The sequence below is a fragment of the Trichoplusia ni genome, chromosome 12 (genome assembly GCF_003590095.1).
Source record: "Trichoplusia ni isolate ovarian cell line Hi5 chromosome 12, tn1, whole genome shotgun sequence".
Classification (NCBI taxonomy): domain Eukaryota; kingdom Metazoa; phylum Arthropoda; class Insecta; order Lepidoptera; family Noctuidae; genus Trichoplusia; species Trichoplusia ni.
The window spans coordinates 4,212,506-4,235,967 of NC_039489.1; the positions used below are offsets into that span (position 1 = coordinate 4,212,506).

General features: G+C 33.3%; 1 protein-coding gene across 1 annotated transcript in view; it reads left to right on the top strand.

Moving 5' to 3' along the window:
- LOC113499258 overlaps positions 1 to 23,462 on the top strand; it is a 113,169-nt gene that overhangs the window by 46,587 nt on the left and 43,120 nt on the right. Inside the window, exon 3 of the mRNA XM_026879663.1 lies at positions 2,370 to 2,703. Within this exon, the coding sequence (XP_026735464.1) occupies positions 2,646 to 2,703 (58 nt within the window). The 5' untranslated portion in view covers positions 2,370 to 2,645. The remainder of the gene's footprint in view (positions 1 to 2,369; positions 2,704 to 23,462) is intronic.

Sequence of the window (23,462 nt, forward strand, 5' to 3'; positions counted from 1 at the left end):
CCTGTCGGTGCCCAGTCGCCTACTACCACTGCGAAAATATAGCACTCTTGTTGAAGCGAGATAGAGCATAACAAAATGTAGAGCCAAGTCTCGCTCTCACAACTGCGACAGTCTTCAAGAGGCGTGGGTCGACCACTATGACAAACATGCTTTGCAAATGTTTGTTCCAAGTGTGTTCGCTTGATTTGTGTGCCGGTTGGAATTCTAACGCTGGACCACGAATGTGAGATGTTTGCTTATTGGCTTACGTCATCGTGTGTTAGCGGCAATTGTATTCGGGGAACAACGTTTATTGTTCGTTGGTAAATTGGAGCATTGGGTGTATTTGAATGCGGTTTTTTTAGATAGAAAAAATATATGCTTAATGCGAACAATAAATGCGGTCTAAAAAACGCAATAAGACCTTAAACCTACACAATATTGAATTAACAACAAAAACATACAAATGACTTCAAATAAATAAATAAAATGAGCTGAACTTAATAAAATAATGAAAAAGCAAAATCGGTTCATCGAGTCCGAATTTCTGTTTAAGAAAACATAAAAAGCACAGACGTATTAAAACTCTCCTTCTAGTGGGAGGCGCTTGAAAAATAGAGTCGAACATTTTGCTAAAAATAACAGTTTTGATTCATCTGCGTAATTTGTAAATTGTGAAAACAATATCACTATCAAAACTGTAACTTGTTCGTTCAAAATCGAAGGAATCCTACACCAAACAATAAAATCCTATCCTAGCAACCTAAACGCTTAAAATATCGTCATTATTTAGGCAACTAATGCGGGTTCTACGCCAATTTGAGTCGCAAACGCTGCGGTTAGAAATGTGTGATAATCACTTTACATTAATTAGGCAAGTTAATGAGGAAATTAGGTGTTTTCTTTATGTGAAGATTGTGAACCGCTGAACTAATACATCCTAAGCAAATAAGTACTTAACGCTTTAAATAAATGTCGTGTTTGAGGAAAGAATTTATTTTTGTACTAATTTGTGAGTGTTAAAATAATTACACCACACATTAATATCCCAAGGCTGACCGTCAAACGCTTTCTATGTAGATCAGGATTAGAAATTAATAACCTAGCTAAGCTAACTAGCTTACTAATTTCAACGTGTGTAATTGTACTTAATGCAATTAATGTCAAATTCTTAGTTTGACTTTTTTCCATGTAGAGACAGATAAAACATTGATCACTCACTGCTGGTATTAGGTCTCATTTATTAAATTACTAGTGGCGCCTTATACAGTCACCTGCGTACTTTCCATTCTCGTGGGAATATAGAGATTAAATATTGAGTATGTTTATTTCTGATAATGTAGCTGTCGTGTAAGACTTATTTTAGCTTACTTATTTAAGACTTATTATATTCGTATTTATGTTGCAAAACTAAGTTCACAGATATTGATGAATTCTCGCCTTTTTTAGGTAAAAGCATTTCCTCAGAAAATTCAAAGTCACTACTAGTTTGGGTTCTACTGCACAACGTAAATCTGAATTTCCCTAATAAATTACTGTGTAGATAGTAAGTAATTGAAACCCGTTCACCGAGACCCAATTCTTTAATATAATCAATCTTACAAACTAGAAAGTTTTCTCAAACTTACGCTCGTTAACTGGGCAACTTCCAGAATTTGTGGTTTTAGTTCTGGTCTCAACGAAACGTCTAAATGTAACCTTATGGTGAAAAATTATCCTAACCAGCCCCAAGTTACTAATAAGTAGTTAAAAAAAATAGTATTGTAAATTATTTTCGCACGCATCCTGCATTACTGGTATTGTATGGAAAACACTTTTTTTAGTCAGTCAAGAAAAGAAATCGAGTGTCAAAGCTACAAACCAGTACACTTAAACTGTGGACTTCGCCTTTAAAACAAACCCGATTGAAAAATCAACTCAAAAAACTATCAAAAGCTTTGCTAAATGAACATACATAAATCAAAGCACAATAGAAATAAAAAATGTAAAGTATCTATTAAGTTTATTAAGATTTTACTAAATTGACAATTACGTGAAGTTACTAAAACATAATGTAAAAATGCTCTTATTATTTTAATTCTAAGAATTATTCAAATCTGTTTTATACTCAGATCACGTATATTATCTAGTTTTAATACACTTAGTAGTGATCGTCTTAAATTTCATTAACGTTCAAGAGAGTTCAACCTAAGCGTTAATATTCATACGCCACTTGTCTAGAAACTCTATGTTTTTCTTTTATAGCCAGATTAGCATGGAAATCATGAAAATCCACGTAACATCTTTCGAGTACATCTTTGGCGCACACCCAAGGTTCAACGTGTAAGCATCCAATATGGAAATCGTATTCAAATTCCTAGACTTGATCAAATTACTCCACTTTGTTACAGGAGACCTGAAACGTGGCAGAACCCGCAACGGATACTTAGACCCTCGAGCGTCTTGCGAAAGATTATCGAGAGAATCGATTATCGAGAATCGAGAGACTTTGCTGATTCGATTGTCAATGAAACCCAATTGAAAGTGGCGAACATGAAACTGTTACAAAAAGATAAGTAAGTGGTTAATATGTGAGTGTTGTGGCTATGACTACTGAAGACACTGTCAATGTGGATTATAAATAAAATGTACGGTGCGTCAAAGTTGCCAGTGGAGAAATATCAACAATGATCAAGATGACAACTCTACACTCAGTGTTCGTTTGCATAGCACTGCATTTCATTGGTAAGTGAATATTAAAATTTCTTGGAATAGATCCAAATGCTTATAGAATTTTACCTGAAAATGTTCCAAACCAAATAATAGGAAATGTGTGAATTGTTAAATATTTTGTTACTAAACGAATTGGAGCATTAAAATTGTATTATATTATTTAAACTATTCATGCCGTATTTAATTATAATTTGGCATGAATTGTTTTCTTTCATTTAAATGCAAACAGTTCAAATAAAACAGTTTTAATGATGGTCGGGTTATTTATGTAATTCGATACATTTTTTAACGGAAGCATACGAAGCGAATTATATAAATGATATTATTTCCAAACACAATTTAGGTAATTGATTCCAGGACTGAAGCTATCTCATCAACATATTACAACCACATATATTATGTAGCTACTAATGTCGGAATGGCTACAAAGCGCTTACTATCATCTTAAACTGTTACCATTGAGGAAAGCTACACGCCGCTACGCGCTACGATGCGCTACGGTTCGCGTAGCGGCATCTCAGTTCCACAATACCAGTACTCTTGATATAAGAGCTCGTGTTACAAGTGCAGATCTCCTTTGAGATAAGAGATTGCAGTCAAAGAGGGTATTCAGATATAACTTATGCAATACATTACTATTGTATAGATCGGATCGATAACTGGCTCGGTATCTGTAATGAATGTATAAATGTATGCATGAGATGTTTTGGTAGTATGCACGGTACACTTTAAAGTTTATATAAAAAGCTACTGAATATAAAAGGATACTGAATTGAACTTATCAAAAGTGATGAAAATACATAACATTATGCTCAAAATCATTAAAAGTCAAAAAAACTGTTACATACTATAAAAAAATCATACAGCTTTTCCTACTTTGGCAAATATGATTTCTTAGAAAACATTAGGGGAACCTAAATTAAGGCTTACAAACTATGAGAAACAAAATATGAATGTCTTTTTGATTTTCAAATGTCACCATCCTAAAAGTGAAGTCAAAATGATATTTCAAGTTACATACAGAACATTTTATATCTAAACGGAATACGTGCTCAAGTGTCCGACGAAAATTCCATTACCTCAATGTGTTTCGAAGATTTCCGACGTCTTCTAAAGGGTTATACAATGTCTTTCTAAAGAAAAAGTCTCCTACAAACGTCATATATACATCATTATTCTTACTGGAAAAATGCACTAAGTCATTAAATTAGTTTACACTAATCGTTCTAGTGAATAAGTTATATAGTAATATAACTAAGTAAGCCTGATAATTAAGTTATATAGTATAAAAAAATGTTTTTTAAATTTATTATTACCATAACATTGACTGCTTTCGTATAGTCACGATTAAGCTATGTATCTACATTGACTACTATTTCATCCCAATACTATCCAATGTCCCATTTTGCAACATGATAGCCAGATCCACTTCACCCATACCATGCAAGTTGAATGGGAGACGATAATTTTAGCATGCTGCCAATATTGTGAACGGAGTTACAGAATTATACATATTTTTTCTAAATTTTGTAGTATGTTCTACTGCCTTTTTTCTTTAATAAATTTAAATTTAGTGTAAATGGCCACAAGAAATAATTGTTTTAACGCATCATGCGATATGACGAGAGACATGACGTGACGCTGTAGGCAGCATATTTCATTTGTAAGAGAGCACTTCCCATCTTTCAACATTGTTAGCATTTGCCACAAGATTTTCGGTGTCTCATTATTGTGTAGTATTCGTTTGTTCGGCCTTGTTTACTCATTTTTCTTAACATTCTTTTGCAAAGTCCCTCGGGCTTCCCTTAAATTAAGATATCTCAAAGTATTTATATTTCTTACAAGTTTCTTGTTCACAATATTTACTGATTTAGATTAATGATCCCTCAATTAGTTTATTTCCTGTCGATTTTCATTTCATTTATTTGGGTTTTTTCTTCATTAAGTTTGATTGTTCTTGTATCTCTTTGTAAGTAAGAATCTCAGTTTTAAATCGTAGCATGCATTTCAATACATTCAATGTCTCTCAATTTAGTCGTTATATACTATTAATAAGTTAGCCAATATATTGACTAAAACGAGCTGAGTTCTGCGTATCAAACAATAGTAAGAGAAAACAATCTTTTCATTCATTTCCATCTTTTTTATTAACACGAGTTTCCATGAAATTATTAATATAAACCCGTTGTTATGGAGAGAGGCCTGTAGCTTATTAACCGAAAAATGGTTTTAACCTTTACCCCTCATAATCCGATTAGAACTCCATTCAATATGTTGCCATGACAACTGTATAAATAACTTTGTAAGAGGTACTTGATGAAAGAAGTATTTACATAAATTAATTTACCTGTGGAGGTATTTGATATATTTTTCTTTTAATTTTCTGTCCGGAATCCATCGAAGTTAAATCGTTTTCATTCTCTTCGACTGAGTCACAAAAAAATCAATATCAAAAAAATTAAAGTATGTAAGTAAGTAATTAAGTGTCCCAAACCTAAAATACTACTTCATTTTATCCCACACTACGTCTCTAAAACGTTTTCATCTTCAGAATACCAAATATTAACGTCACAATATTTCTCCCCACATAATAAATAAAGTTTTTGCCCAATAACAGCTGTGTATCATTTCGCGCAAATTGTAAATGTCAGGCAAGGAAATGGATCACCATTCTTGTCGATGACAGGTCAACAACCTGTTACCATATGCATCATCTGGGTACAATATGGTCTCTCAGTAAACCGTTATGCCTTTAAATCTTTCGATATTTATTTCATAATATAATATAAATTATGAGGGAAGTAAATAGTTTTCTGCCGTGGCTTTTTAAATATGAAAAGTCATAATTAGTACATAAATTGGGGTTATGCAATTGATTTAATTTGACGATATTTTGTGATGTTTTTATACAACCTACTATCAAACTTTTACTTTGTACGCTGATATTTTTCAAAGTATGAAAATATGACTAGGAAACCTAACATTAAACTTTTAAAACCTCATGACAACAGATCATGCGAAGAATGAAACTCCCATAGATTACGTAGCATTTGGTTACCAGCTACGAAGTAGCTTGCGTAGCAGATATCAGCTGTAGTATTACGGTCTACAAGGACATTTCCTTCCAGTTATTTCCAAAACAAAAACAAGTCTTATTATGTAAATATAATATATTCTGCAATTCATTTTCCTTGTAACATAATAACTGTATCAATTCTTCAAGTACATCATATTCATGCATGAAGAGATGAATCGATACAACGTAATATCCATTCTGTTTATTCCAAGATTTCTATAATCCACAGTTATGTTTGTCCCAAGCTTTCTACTTAATAAGTCTGACAAAGGAATAGGAATGGTTTATTGTGACGTCGTAAACGCTTTGTTTATTCCCCTTACATTTATAAAGATATAATTTAAGCCTTATGTTTGGGATACTGTTGAAATAAAACCGTTTATAGTAGATTTTGTTTGTACCAAATGTTTTTAAGTATTATGAAAGGTGTAATTTGTGTATAAAGATATGTAATCTATTTTATAAATTGAAAGGAAAAAAAATGTTGCATATTTTGTTTATTACAACTGCAAAGTAAGATTTCTATCTGGTAATTACTCATAACGTTGTCCAGATTACGAAAACAATTGATACTTGGTTGTATTCAACCTTTTTCAGTAGCCCCTGTTAGGGCGCCAATAAAATAGGACAGCAAATATAAGTCTCACAAATAAATCGCCAAGTGAAAGAAACTGTGTAGTCCCTCTTATGATTATAAAGCGATTTTCAAGTAAATACTTCCACAGACTGGGAACTTGTAAACCAAATTGGCTAAAGAAATTCTTCGTCGAATTTATACTGTTTCGGATACCTATTCGTAATTTTGTTACGTAATGCCGTAACGGTGGGCGGATTTAGATAGAAATTATTACAGGCCTACAGAATATTTTAAGTAGGTTTAAAGAGAATTTTATGAGGATGTTATGTCGCAGTGGTTAAGTTACTTGATTTTTTACGATTGGGAACTGAGGTTTCTTTCCTTGTTAAGTACGAAGATAAGAATCTGATATGATTTACATTTATAATAAGAGAATAAACATTGCATTACTTTATGCATAGTTTTTCAATAATTCTGTATCTGTGTTCTGGGATCTGTACCTCAGTAAATTGATTACTAGTAATTATCGAGCTATAAAATTGATTTAGACACGTCAAAAAAAAAGTACTGTACAATAAACAAAATTTTCCGATTTTCTTGCTTCAAAACACAGCAAGATAAACTAAAATCATTCTAAAACCTTTGCTTTAACAAGAAATATTTTTTAAAAATCGTGTCAAGAAAAATCTCATCACCGTAACATATTTAACGTTACTTTGGACAAACACGCCATGCTTTCACAACACATATATTATTTGGAAGGTACGCAAGATGCGTAAACAAGTGCTTAGGGAACAATAAACAGAATCTGTAAGGTAAATCAGGAGATAGCTCCTTGTTAGAGAAAATAATGGACTCAATAAATTCATCCATGGAAAATATGGGCAAATAAGTTTGGTGGAAAACTATTCTCGATATTTTTTGGCTTTTAAAGCAATATTTTAAATCTGGATGCTTTTCTTTGACCAATTTACACGAAATTACATGTTTTGTGGAAGTCATAATAAACAGTTTAGTGGGAATCTGTAGTGAAAAAGAGTAACCATGGAGTTTCTTGCTCGTTCATCTCCATTGGAATCAACCTTCCGAACGAGCGGTAGCTTCAATACGAGATTGACGGACAGACTAAGACTTTAGATTTTAATGTTGTATAACTAAATTTTTTGACGTTCAAAAGTGCCACATACTGGTCTAATTGAAATAGAGAATTTGACTTTTGACTTTTTGACTGGTAAGACTAGCCAAAATAAACTTCGAAATCGCCGGGGAAAAAAGGGCTACTGGAATTCTGGATCCAATCAAAAGTTACTGATTATTTAAATTGAAAAAGTATTCCAGCAAATTTTTCAAATCTCTAATTTTGAGAAAATAAATAAATTTTAACGCCGGAATAAATATAACAGGTACACAAGAACCTTGAAAGAACTGAGAATATTTTGCATACTTTCAGATAATTCAGTCCTAAATCTTAAAGGTCTCGTCTACGCCTCATAAATCCTTGTGACTCCAAAAGGTATTGTCCTAATCTACCTGTTAAATATAATTGTCTTTTGTTTTTGTGGGTTAAACAAATACGTCGGACCAGATTATAGAGTCTGGCCTTTATGTACAGAGAAAATAAATCCTTAGAGCTTTAGATAGAGGATTTTATAACATTCCCAAGTTTCTAAGCGAGTTAGCAAACACTTTATATTTTGTAAACTTGCTGCCGTATGCTAGCCACTTTCAAAAGTCATTTTTTAGCAATAATTTCGACAGAGCTCAATTTTATTGCATTTTCACGGATATGAAACATGTACACGTCAAAAAGGTTACCCTCTGTCTATATGTTTGATACGTTTTCACAGGAAATGACTAGACAGATTTGCAAATATATAGGTGTGTAGCTTGAATTCCGAGAAAGGTTATCGACTTCTTTTTATTGCTATGCTTGCTATGAGAGACAAACTGCTGATAAAACCTGGAATTCTTTGAACTGTTGAAGACTACCTTTTTTCAGTAGAGTAAAGAAACAAAAATTTAGAAATTCAACTAAATGGAACAAAAAGAAACGTACAATTTTCTCCAAGCAAGACAGTAACGTATTGAAACAACCAGTACACACGTACTCCAAGCGAATTCCCAATGCGGCTAATGATAACATTCCACGCAGGTTTCCGTGCCCACTCCAAACGTAATTAACAGTATTAAATTCATCCTTAGTATTATTATAATTACATATTTATGTCCTTTTGTAAGGGATACCCGGGCGCCAAGGATATTGTTATTCCTCATCCCAAATTGCCTCCCTAAGGTCCAAAAGGATTTTTGAGAGCAAAATCGCGTGGCTATAAAGAAAGAAAAGTGTTGAATAAATAAAAAAGCTTTCATTTTTATTGCGTACCATTTTTTGGTACACCTACATTTTTTTGGTGCTTAAAAATGACTGGGAACCGTAAAATTGTTCTGCTTACAGTTAGATCCTGACTTATTATGCTTATTTGTCTCCTTTCTTTTGTTTTATGGTAATAGCAATATCAACGTTTTCGTCGGTTTGGTTTATTTGAATTGCACGTTCTTTGAAAATAATGGCTGGGATTTAAATTTTAAAAGAGAGCGCAAAGCTAAGACTTTCTTTTTGCAGCCAACTGAAGTGTGTTCAGTGACTGAACTGGTTTTCTTAAGGTCACCTGCCAAATAACTATTGTGAAAAAAATCTTAATAAAACCGCAGCCCTTCAAACTACATGGTATATGTAATTTACAGACAAACACAAATATATACTGTAAAGCGTATATTTATTTCGTTTCATCATAACAGTGATCTAGCATGTTATATTGTGTATTAGAAATAAAAACTAAAACAACGCCTCAGAATAGTTTCACTACATCATTGAATCACCGGCTACGAACAATCATACTTTGGGCATACACCAATCGGTATCACTCCGGTCTCTTATCCCTTAAGGATGGGAAACATTAAGAGCAAGACTTACGCTAACGTTTTTCCATATTTAGAGTCCCGTACAATATAAATTGGGGCAATAATCGGTAAGGAAGAGCGTAACGATGCAGCTTGTTGAATGATTAAAGGTTTTTTTACCGTAAATTTTATCAAGGATAGCTTTGAGGGGTAAAGGAGTTTTCTTTATTGCGTTTCTTTCTCAAATGTTAATCCTATGGCATTGACTTATAGATAGTTATAGATTTTAAGGAGTATGACAATATTAAGAACAAATTATTATTCAAGACAAAAAGGTAGGGGATTTTAAGTAGCTTCACTATGTTTGGTGATATGTCTGGGACTCGATAACCACGATAATTATTCAGCGGTTGACTTGAAGACTAAAAATTTTTGGATGACCAATAATCTTTGCATGTGTTTTCCTTTACCTCTTTTCCAAAACCCCCTGTCTCGTGTATCCGACTGAAGCTTGACCGTTTCTTTATAAATATAAAAGATAATTTAGCTCGTACATTTTTTCTTAACAAACATTCTATTATCTTTAATAATATTCTAAGCGTACACAAAAAATAAAAAACCTTATTATTTGTCCTTAGCAACAAAAAAATGGTATTTAGATTCCGGTTATTTATTTACCACCCTGTCTATCACTAAAACAATTCACTCTGTTCTAAGTATTGTTAGTTTCAAAACATTTGCTTCTTTATCCGTCCAGCCCACTCCGTACTGCCGATGTATCAATCAATCAAATTCCCGTTGTATATACTGCTATAGCGAACGACGAACGAGGTTTTACTTGTTGTTTGTCTATCAAGATACTGATGGTGTTTTGGAATTAAAGAATGCCTCCTTGGCCTTCTACCATTCCTAAAAACAAGTGATTTCTGTTAGTTCAAAGGTTTTACATTTTTAAAAAGTTTCGCGTTGCTGAGATTAACTTACAAACAGGATAAAGAAATGCAACAAAATTGGTCATCTATCAAATGTTTGACCGTAGCGACTGTAGCTTGCTCTTGGTGTTCTATTTCAGTAACAGATGTCCGTCTAAGAAAATCTTTCATGCTATCACGGTTCAAGATATACAGTCTACTGACGGACAGACAATGGGAGCTTCAATAATATTGTTTCATTTCTTCCCTTTTGCGTACGGAACCTAATAAAGAAAGTTCTCGATAAAATTAAAGGTACCAACTTGTTTCCTTACCCCAATGTTTGTGTGTATCGTATTACAGATCCACTTGATTTTCTTCACGTAAAAACCATTTTATTTGTACATTTTCAACGATAAATCTTTTTCTGGCAACCACGTCATTTGTCAATCCATATTAAATGTTAAAAGGCTTTTCGGTTATTTTCTTTCTTAGATCATTAATGAAGTCTGTGGTCGTTTTATTTACGTTTATTCGTTATGAAGGAATGCTTGTCTTTTTTTCTGTAAGTATTAAATTGTTTTTCTTATTGGGTGATTGTAAGTATCGGTAAATGAAAAAAGCGTATTGACTAAGTGATCAAAAAGTGGCTTTTGATTTTGTACCCACGCTGTACGAATACTATTGAGGAACTACCACTGTGATTTTAATTAAGATTATGGAAGGTGCGAAAGAGAAGTCTTTCTCTTTCTCTACGCCATGTAGACCAATATTTTCCTGTTGCCTTTAACATTTAAGACATTGCAGTAAGCCAATAACGACGTAGGCAAATAACGACTCTTGCACAAAGGAATTAATCCTTGTATTGCAAGAGTCTTCACAAAAAAGGCACATGTACAGAAACACCCAGACTTAGCACAAGCTTTCGGGGATACGACACCAACGCTTGTCCTATCGCATGTGTTAGGCGAAATGACCTCAACCAATAAGCTCACCACTGTTGTATATTAAAGTCATCCAGTATCTAAGAAATAAATTACCTCTTAAACAAAGGGCCTAAACACATTGAAACCAACTCCACAGTTTATAGTTATTAAACATAACATACATTACACCAACACAAACTCAAGCTCTATATCTCAGACGTCACAAGCGCATCGCCGGCTTTTGTTCTTTGTTTCGAGATTCCTGCTCGTATGCTATACATTGCGGCATTTGTTCTGGGGCAGCGAAATCCACATGATTTGTGCCCGCAATGGAAACTGTGAGGAATCTTACTCTGATGCTATCGCTTGCATTGCTTATTAAAGTGTAAATCTAATATTGTTGGTACTGGAATACTAGTTAGTCGTTTAAAACTAAGTCGAAAATGAACCAAAGATCTCCCATTAGATACTATTCCATGTCTCATATAGACGATGTCAAAAAGTATCCCATTAAAAAGTATAGTATTAATTAAATTTAAATTATTTTGAACTAACAATGCTAACAGGACACCGCTGTCTAGGCTGTCTTATTCAACAGTAATTTAGGTAGCAAGAGCTTGGTACCAAAGATAACGTTTCAGCTATTTTGTAACCCAAATCTCAGATACAGCCTTGGGTAAAACAATGCATGTTTATTTAAAATAGTTTGAGATATTTTTTGTCATCTTTTAAAAAACTATGTGTCCTTGTAAGTAACTTTAAATTAGTTATTAAGAACTAGCTGTTGCCCGCGACTTTGTCTGCGTGATTTTCAAGATGTGAAAACAATGAAGTTTAATAATAATGATCATCACAAAAATGTAACGCAATATTGAAAAACATCTTTTTTTACATTTGAAGCTTGCTTTTTTATTTCTAAATTTGTATGAGTCTAGAGCCCCAAACACTATTTAATATCAGATGTTTGAATCAAACACGTTTCATCGTTTACGATACTATCCTGGTGTCAAATATTTCACAGCGTTTTAATGATTTTTTCTTATTTATCAAAAAGAGGGGTTTATAACTTTGGTTTCGAACCTATTGAGCAATTTTTATTTTGTTTATTTTGTTTTAAAAATGAATTATATGCGAGTTTTCTCAGACATATTTGAAATAATCGAGTTTAAAAAAAAATGATGCTGTAATTAGGAAAGAATAACAGAAATAGAATATTGAGGACTTAATCAAGCGAGTTCTTAGTTTTGTTCGATGATATCATTGGTGGTAGAAAAATGGATTTAGAACTCAGATTGTCAAGCTAGATTATAAATCAGTCTTAGCACTTCTGCTAAAAATTTGTTACTTTCGAGGAATTTCCATTTCTTAATTTTATCTTATTTACCCAACAGCTGTAGAAGGGTGGGTTATGATTTTCGAGCACGTCTGTACTTTGGCCCTCCCTACACCTCAAATGGCTAGACGGATTATGACAGTTGAGGTATCATTCAATTTTTATGTTCTGTAACCAAAGAGGTAAACCGGAACCATATTAATGAGGCCCCGTTGTCTATTCGTCTGTCACCTGGCTGCATCTCAGGAACGGTGATAGTCAGACAGTTGTAATTTCTACACACGATGTTTTCTGACGATATAAAGGGGATGTCAAATTATTTTTGTGGACGGAACTGGTGAAGTGAAACACTTTATGTTTGACAGTCCTTTTAATATTAAAACTGATCTTCCAAACAAACATGAGGAATATTTACAAAATAGAAAAGTTGTTACACGTGTTATCTTGGCCCCCTGGTGTTCTGATCATGACTTGCCCTTAAATAGTATGATAAATAAATAGCGTGATAATAAAAAAAATATAAGACACGCATTTTTTAAATTGACAGGAACAAAATTCTGAAGAATAGGAGATGTGGAATGTTAGCTAAGCAAAATATGAACATAAAAGTGACTTCATGCATGAGTTCTATTAACTGTACCGATTTACGAAAAGAAATTACGTATTTTATTAGTTAAGCTACCTGACGATCATTGAAGTGCATTGCCGACATCCCTATTGCATAAATGGAATTAAAATAAAGAACTATACGGAAAAAAGAGGGTTAGCAGTTTATGCAAGTATAATATTCCTAGCCTTTCTAGATATTGAGAGGTTGTTGTCTTTCGAACGATCTGTAAAAATGAGTTTCAAAAATTATATAAAAAAATTGTTGGAATTGCTAAACACTTTTAGTTAGTGTTTAGCAATTCCAACAACTTCAAGCTTCAACTTTTCAGCTTATTTAGCCCCTCACTTGTCTGGTTTATTCCATGAGGTTGGCGATGAAGTTACGCTGACCGCACGAAGACTGCCGATACCGACAGCCAAAAGTATTTTCAAGACAGTGTATGACGGATAGGAATGAATATTTGGAAGAACCATGTGTACGGTCTCTATAATGGCGGATATAGTAAACTGATAAACTCCGCAAGACATTGAAAAAACCCAGATACCTATCAGTAGACATTGTTCTATTGATTTTTGTGTGTTTTTGATATAATTAACGAAATTCAATAGATACACATGTCAAAAACCGTCTAGCGTACCGTCTTATTCAATGATAGCTTTAGTCTTATAGATCTATATATCTTTCATATTCCATATGCAGGTTTTTTTTGCAAATTCTTCATTTTGTGGGTTTTTATCCCGAATACTTTTGGCCCATGTAATGTTGCAAATTTAAGAAAACATGATTTCATTTTTTGAAAGGCAATGAGTTCCTATTTTTGTTGCTAGTTGTTACAGATGAACCAAGGTAATAACTATGTTGTTCATTAATTTATTGTTATGCACAGGTATAGATAAGATCAATGTAACCTACATGCGACTTTAGGTTGAGTGTGAATACGAATGTTTTGATGTTGAAGTAGCATCGCCAACATCACTGAGTTAAACATATAGGTAAAAGTAAAAGTCAAAAGTATACCTATCGTAAATAAATACAAAATCAGTTTTACAGCATTTCACGTTTGAACTTGCGTAATTTTAGTACATCAATAAAAATAAAAATAATTTAAGTTCCAATGTTTCAAGAATGTATTACAAAGTAACAATTGCATAAAAAAAGTATGAATAGTTTATGTTTCTTTTATTTTACTTGTGATTTAGTCGCGCTAGGCCTATAATAGACTTGAAAGAGAATAAAATGACTAATTTTGTGAAAATGATTAATTTTCGAAAAAATATATTATTGCTCTGCTAAAAGTCTTAAGATAAATAGCGTGATGTTTTTTTGTGTAAATTGATGACCGTACTACTCACTACCAAATCGGGTGAAAATACACCTCATAATTATATTACACAATGTTACGGGTGGGACCAATAATTTAAAACTTTACTGCTCATGCCCCCCGCATAGTAGCGTTATGATTTTTATATATATGTTGAATCAAGCGTTCGACAATGTCCATGCCAAATTTGAATGAAATCTATTCAGTAGTTTATGAAATAATTTGATATTTGTTTATAGATATAAAAGGCTCCTGCTCACCCCCTGTAAGGAAAAGCGAGATAATAAGTAAAAAGTATGTTGACCGGACCTCTTGTTGATATTCTCTGAAAATTTGAACCAAATCTATCCAGTACTTTCCGAGATCTTTCCGGACATACATACAGACAAACAGACAAACAGACAAACAGACAAACAGACAAAAATTCTAAAAATCATATTTTCGGCTTCGGAATCATAGGTAGACCACCCAGCAATTATTCTTTAAAAAAAATATTCAATGTACAGTTTTCACTTTTCTACAATTTTATTATATGTATAGATAAGGATTAGCTCGAATAAAATACTATTAAGAATATTAAACCTTTTTTAAAAAAGATTTTTGGTAATGGAATGAGAGGCCTGTTATTTGTCTTTGGACAAATCATTGTGATGGTGTTGATTCTTGATTTATAAGTATTTGAATGTGAAAGAAAGAACATTCACATTACAGCCTCATCGAACTATCCCAAAAACACTTCAATCACTATCTGTAATAACTAAGCTTGAAGCTAATAACATTATCATAATCATAACTCTGTATAATCCGAATAGGTCATTCCAAGGATAGCTGACCAAGCCCGACTATAAATTGCTCCTTTTTTTCATGAATCATCCCGGACGGAAAATGGAAGTGACAGTAAGGTAGCAAAAGATAAATGTATTTACTTCTAATATATGTATGTTTTTTGGGATGCTATGAAGAATTTTTTGCTGATTTGATGAGATTTGGTATTGGAGGAATTTTCTTAAGGTTCAAATTCGCCTGTACTGTTTCAATATAGAGAAACTCAAGATGTGTTATTTGTTCTACCTGAAGTTCTGTAAGATATTGAGTGTAATGGGTCTGTCACCATCTTTTAATCCTGACAACGCATTGCCATACACCGACAAAAAACGCGGAGGACGTAGTACGGCGATTCAGGAACAGTCAGTAAGAGTCTGACACAACCCGTTCCTCCGAGGTAGCGGGTGTCCATGAAGCTTCCCCTGCCTTACAAAAAAGGGTTCCTGGACGTGACCGCTTTTTCCTTTGATTTTTCGAATGTTGATCAATATAAAATTTTTTCAATCATCTGAAAACCTGCGTAAGCAATGTCGGTTTGTGTTTATAAGTATTCCTCGTTCTCAATCAATCGCAGTCCTGACGTTACTCAAATTGTCGCGAGTAATTAAATTAGCTTCCTCAATACCGGGAGTACAAATCATGGTTACATGTAAGCTCCTAGCAAACTAAAAATAAACTAATTATAGTCAGTAGTTACAAGTAAAGCTTACAACCAAAAGCAAAGTAGATATAAAATTATATAACCTGAAAGAAATACGTGTCATATTTTCATACTATATTTTATGCAAACATATAATATGTTTGGGTGAAGGTCCCTCATAACCCCTTTCAAGTGTCCATTCCTTACGCCTGCCTGAATAGTACGCAACTTTGGCGCCATTTTGTTTTCATCCATTATTTTATATCTGGTGAACATATTTCGTATTATTTGTGTTACGTAGTAGGAGAAGTTGTCTTTGTACTTAATTAAATTAAAAGATTTTTTGCAACGATAATATATATATATTTTTGCATAGAACTGTAATTAATATTTAACTTGATTTATTAGAAGTATTGAATTTGGTTTTACCCCGTTCCCCGTTTGATGTATATTGGGTAACAATAATAATGATGATCTATATTGAAAAAAGTCAAGCCAAAATTCTTAATTAAAACTTTCCTTCTCTAAACATTCTTGTACAAGAAAGTTACTAAAAATATTATATTATTGAATTAAAATAACATATTTTGTACCCCAGCAAATAATAATAATATTGCAAATAATAGTAATTTATTTTTGCTTTTGTCATTTGTATTCCGTTCAATTTTGTTTTTCTTTCGGAATCTTCGCAGTAAAAAATGCCTAGTAGAACGATATTTTCCAAGAAGTATTAAATACATATCGTTTTCCCATGAGAAAACGATCCGTCTGTTTGAATACCAATGTAATCTTATTTGCCACAAGTATTGAAACTGAGGTTATGTAAACAATATTTATAATGCAAAGACTGGTATTGTGTTATATCATTTCTTTATTTCCCTTCAGAGTATTTTCCCTTTGTCACAGGTGTACTATGATCAACCTGATACGCAAAATTGTTTGGCCCAAGATATATTTTTGTGGAGAAAACATATTTCCTGTTTGAAATTTCTGTTTAATTTTATCTTTATTGGCATTTCATTTTAGTTGATAGCATAATTGGTTTCAGATTTTAACGGTGACAGATTGTTTTCAATATACAATGAGGTTTTCTGTAAACAAAAAATAAAAAAAGCAGAACACAAAGACATATTCATAAATATGAGTTGTGATGATGAGATGATCATGAATAAGACATTGTCTAAAGATTAATATTAACTGCATAATAGTTTTTAATTCTTAAAATAAAAAAATAACAAATTCTGACCAAGACATTCTCATCAACCATAGGATCACAGACACCATTCAAAATTCTGTGGACCTTGCACATTGTATAGGCCATATAAAGTGACATCCACAATTTGATGAATGTTAACTCCAATTTCAATCAGTTGTCAGTTCTGACGGGCCTGTTGGTCTAGTGGTTAGTGACCCTGACTATTATACCGGAGGTCGTGGGTTCGATTCCCGCCCAGGACAAATGTTGTGTGATGAGCATGATCATTTGTTCTGGTGTCTGGGTGTAATTTATCTATAATATGTATGTATTTAGAAATATTTAAGTAAGTTTATCAGTAATCTGGTTACCATAACACAAGCTCTGCTTAGCTTGGGATCAGATAACCGTGTGTGAGTTGTCCCAGGATATATTAAAAAAAAAAACAAAAACAATTTCAATCAGTAGTCAGCAATCTACGTAACAATTTTTTTTTCCTTCATCCACACACAGAGATTAAAATTCCTTTTACAGGAGTAGGTTAAAATGAAAACTTTCCTCCCCTACTGACCTCCCAACGGTAAACAAGCGTAATGAAGTATCTCAGTCAATTTGTGGAGCCGTTAGTCTTGACTTGAGATGGGGAGTCGTCAATAAATAATATGCGTTTTATTGCCTTTTTTATTGTTATTGGATTGTGGGAAACTCGAGGGCTTTTGATGTCTCGTTCGCCATTTTCTTAGTGATAAAAAGGTGGTAATAGAAAACAGAATTCAAAACACACAAGATTTTCTTGTTTTTTTTTTAGTTTTTGCAATCCCTGTTAGTACTTTAGTGTTAAAGCTAAACAAATCGTACTTGTAACCTGTACATGTTTCTCAGGGAAAAGTCACTACACATAAAGAGGATAAAAAAATAGCACTTCAATAGGTTCTGTTCCTTAGCTTCCCAGTTTTTCGGGATAAAGGGCAACAAAAGTTGCCACACAGAAGAAGAACAGATGAACGGAAAATTTCAATAAAGAAAAGTAAAAACGACCTGAAGAACTTTATAAAAGCAACCTAAAAATAATTTATCACACGAAATTGTTTCAATATTAACTACTATATCACATAAAATTACTCTAGCCAAAACAAAACCACAATCTTTATTACTCTTTTAGTATTACACAAAAAATATGTCCCCAGTCATCCCCTAATAATATTGAGTGGTTATTACCCCCAGTGGTTTTATGAGAACCTGTGAGCGTAAACTGCGATACCAATATTAATACATACGGCACCCTTAATACGTTGTTCAGTTTATTGCAGTATTTACTGCTCTAGATTATGTATCTGTGTTTATTTGGATAATGGATGGATATATTTCTTTTACTAGCTTTTGTTTTATTGACTTTTTAGAGTTATGGTTGACCACAATCGTTAGGGTTAATGGAATTTGAAAAATGGACTCTTCATAAGATCTGGTAAGTTTTTTACAGTTAAGCTGTATGATCTCGCGTTACCAACATTTTCCATAATTTTGTCAATGTTTTGTCAGTTACCAGTCATGTTGGTTATCAGTATTGCCCAATCGCATGCATTTTTCAACCATCTAGCTCATGTGTGTTGCATTTCTGCAGACTTTACAATACATTATGGGAAGATTTAATAATAGACGTTTTCTTGTAGCTTAGAATACACTTTTTTTGTTTAGCCAGTACTGTCTCACTGCTGGGCCAACTCTACCTTAGATTTTTCCACTTGGTCCGAATAGAATAGCGACATCCATAAATTTCGTCTGATTGTATAGTTTTTGCACAATTATTTGCGCAAAAACTATCTAATTATTTTCGCGTTTGACATTACCTGCTACTTCTCTCAGGTGTGCCGGTTCCACTCGTAACCAAGTGATAATTTCTTCTTAAAATCGGAATACGTACATGAATTTGAAAGGACACGTGTGCGTGGCGGTCAAACTTTCAACCTAAATAAATTTCTTTGATTCCATCATTGCCACAGCTCAAGATGTCACATGTCTTGGAGACAGTTCCATTCACCCTCATATTGTTATGGTCATAAATTCCCATCAGTCTGTCTGATCCTTGCCCTGTTGGCTTGTGTCTGCACTGCAATGCTTTGTTGTCGGAAGGTTTAAGCTTGATTAATTGCTTCGGTGGCATTATGTGACTTTAAGTTGACTGTTGCCACCTGTTTGAAAAATAATGCAGTCTTGGAAAAATGACCCTAAAGTGGACCGTTTGTGATTAATGAACTTATGTATTTTTTTATTGTAACTATTTTTTTTATGTTTATATTTTAGCAAAGAGTTCTTACTGAAGTTTTTGCTTACTTGCTTTGAGTGGGCAGCTTACCAATAGTTGATATTGGCACGAATTACAATCACTTTTAAAATTCAGAACAGACCTAGTTCACGTAGTAGTGGACTTAAAAATAGAGACGTTGGACACAGAGTAAGCTTAATAATAAATTCGCTACCGACAGTCTCAATGCAGAAATATCGATAAAATCCAACAAGCAAAAAAACGTTTTACGACGAAGAACATTATCAATGAACTCACTCGGAAAAGAACAATCATTATAACTTCTCATTTAACCGTATAAAAAGCAAATAAACATTCCGCAAGCCCATTAATGGGAGGCTTCGACGTCTATCGATAAATTGAATTCCATTCAATTTGAGGCTATGACTCTTCCTTATTCTGAGACAAATCACCTCATTAATTCTGGGGCGCAAGCCCGCAAAATTTTGTCCTTTAAAATGCCGGTAAAAAAATGACACAGTCTCGAAGTTCTCTTACTTTTACCTCAAAATTACGTTTAAATTATCTTCTTGATTATGTTTTACGGTTTTGAGGAAGCGTCGCGTATTATACGAGGAGATACGATTGTTCAGGACTTTAAATTCCATTTTGTTTAAGCCGTTCTTAAGTGAGTTTTGTACAAGATTTTTTTTCTGTACAGTGTTCATATACGTGGGTTCACTTTTTTAAATTAAAGTTTAGTTTCCTATACTAGAGAGATGAATGAAAAAAAAGACTAAACAAAACTTGAACGATTTTATCGCACCGAACAAGCATATTGTCTAAATAGCATTTATAATATAATATTTATATTTAACTAGTATAATTTGTATTTAGCACAGCGTTCCTAAGTTAGCTATCTTATATCTAATCAAAATGTCCCCGTTACGAGTGTTCCGCCGATAGTGTTTATATTTGCAAACATATCCAAATTTTACTTTATACAGTACGAATCTTTTACAATCTTGCCAATAACAAAGGCTAAACATAACGATGCACTGCGTTAGTTCTAGCATACTGCGAGTATTTGCCTATTCTATACTGAACACAAGATACGTAATCCCTTGTAGAGTACTGCATAACTAATCCAGGAATCTCAGTAAGACGTTACATCTTGCTAGAATGCTTCACATTACAAAACGCATATTCAGTTTACTGACACATGAAGCTACCAGGCACTTACCCAGAACATGTAACAACCTCTCTCAAGTAAATGAATCGATTGCTAAGCTGAATGAAGCACCCTGTTGTCTATCAAAACTGGAACTTGGGTCTTGATAGGTTGTAGTGCAAGCTCCTAATATGTTGACCTTTAATCAAGCAAGCTTGGTCTGACAGATGGGAGTACGGGTTCACGAGTCAGGTCCACAGTTATGGCAAGGAGGTTATATTGTTGGGTCATTAGAAGTCATTGGATGTCGTTGAAAGCATCTGCTATTGTGCTATATTGCTGTAGTAATAAATAAGTGACCTAATTATGAAAAATAGTATTTAAAATTTTTTTCATTAAATAGAAAATGACGTTAGGAACAAATTGAGTTATTCTAATTAAATAACCAAATACTGGAATGTGAAATCGCTAACCCGCATTGTGCTACCTTGGTGATCAATGCTCAGACCGTCCGACCCTACACAACAGAGGCTTGTAACGTATTATGTCTCATCTTGTGATTTTTGATCTCTTCAAATTATTACAAAGTAATTGACAGTTAAACTCAACACCATCTCAAAAATTTACAATGCGAAGACAAATGGTTCGCAGGTCACTAAACGTGCTTTAAATGAACGAATGCTTGTTATTCCAATGCTCATCGTGGTATCTATATTTCTTCGACCTCAAGGCGGCATTTTTAAAGAAAAATTGCATCTTCCAAAGTATTACTTGGTCTCCAATTTCAACTTAACAATGATTTTTATTCCTTTGTTAAAACCGCGGCCGCATAAAGCTAGGATAGTCTGATTGAAATCCTCGCTTTTATTCGAAAAAACTTCTTTGCAGATTTCTGGTGTATTAAGATTATATAGTTCGTCGACTCTTGTGATATCAAAATGATTCGGTAAAAGGATTTTTCGGGATTGTTATGGACGTTTTTCAATTTGGAAAATGTGATTGTATTTCATTTCTTTGTGTATAAGATAACTATTACACTAATTTGACTTATACCTACTTAAACACTTCAGAGGATTTTGTTAGCTATGGATGTATTTCGATAGCCTAATTAATACACAAGAAAAATTTTAAATTTTTTAACGATGTTTGTAATAAACTTGCTCCAAAAAAAGGGCCTCAGTAATACCGTTCCATTTTTACCCTTTGGGCACAAAACAATAAAAGTTCATTTGTTTTAAAATTGAAGACATAAAAACTATAACTCTGAAACAAAAGTACTCAACCTCTTTAAAATATTTAAAGTTAAATGTCTCTTCAGAACTTCTTCGCTGGTTCCTTTTTGCATTGAACCGTTCTCGATACGTTAACAACGTCTCTTCGTCCAACTTTAAGGTGCATTTCCGTGCGATTGCAGCTGCTAGCATAACCCGATACTCCGGGCTTATTATACGAAAGCTATCGCTTGATATACTAATTGTATTACGTTAGAAACGCCATTTAACCGTAATCCTTTTTAGGCTTCAAAGGGCAAAAACGGAATCCTACTACTGAGGCACCGTTGTCTGTCCATCTGTCCGATAAACTGTCACCAGATGGTGACAGTCAATCGTCTATCTATTGTGATAGATAGACGATTGAAATTTTAACAGATTATGTATTTATATCGCTACTATAACCGCAAATTCTAAAGATCCTAACTCTAGAGCTTATTGCTCAGTAGAATATTTCAATTATTTAAATGCTGACAGGCTAAGCTACTACTTTTATGCACTGTCAATATCCAATTACCATGCGAGCTTTACGCTTTAGTTCAAAGGCACGGAAATTCACCTTAAGTATAAAACTTTTCCTTCTGTCTCTATTTTCTAATTGAATTAAATCGATCACTTTGTTTTGACTTTGATCAAGTTACGATCGTTTTTACTACGGAGAATTTAATTTGTTTTACAAGATTTTGTTTTGGAATTTTGGGGTGTTTTTAGGTTTGGTCAATGGCATCCTGGTATAGGATTTTATTCAGTTCAATGAGTTCAATGAATAACGCAATTAAAAATAATAAACTAAAAGAAAAATCTTACCTACTGGTATATTAATAAAAATGGTCTACTAACGAAGCATTTCTTCTACAAAGATGAAACGTAAAAACCAGACTTAATTATGAAAAATAAAATGTATTACCCCTAATACCAAACGAGAATTAACATTCACATATTTTAAGGTACAAATCGATTGGCAAAACAAAGACCTGCCCTTGATACAAAAGCCTATTTCTCCTGATTACATGAGCTAAGTTTTATGCAATAAAAGGCTGAACGGTCGTAATTACTTGCTCTAAATCTCCACGATACACAGCTCTAGGGAAAAACAAAACACGACTTATTAGGTATTAATTAGTTATCGTCCCTCACTGGCTGTTTGCCGGCAGACTACAGAATAATACAGAGAGAATCCTTTGATTAATTTACACCACACACTTTCATTAAATCTAACAAGCTTTTATTATGTGCTCTGGTTTCTAATTAGAACATTGCTTTAGTGCATGCGATGTTGACATTTTGATCTTTCGACCTTACTTGCTAAATGGGAATGGTTTATTAGACCTATTCCATTTGTTTGAGTGTTATGTCTTTAATTGCCAATAAAATACGTATTATTCTCAATTATGTTGGTACTGTATTTGAGCAGGAAGTCTTTAACAGTCGTTAAATGCTGCAGGATTTTGTATAGAAACAAAATACTAATAATAATAGTTTTCGGCGGATAAGTTCAGGATAAAGTAGAAATAACTGAAATAGTTTTCGGAGAAGCGAACGTTGCATAAAGTAAGTAATAAGCAAAATATGTAATACAAAGTTTCCTTTTGGCCCTTTATGATCAACAAGTAGGTTAGCCCTTTGTGACACCAACTCAAAAAGCATTTGCCTTTTAAGGTACTCTAGAAAAACCCCATAATTCAGTCAAAAGCGCCGCAAAGGTTCCCAAGATATTATCCTTTTAAAATGTCCGACGCACGTACACATTTTACTCACAACCATATAATGTG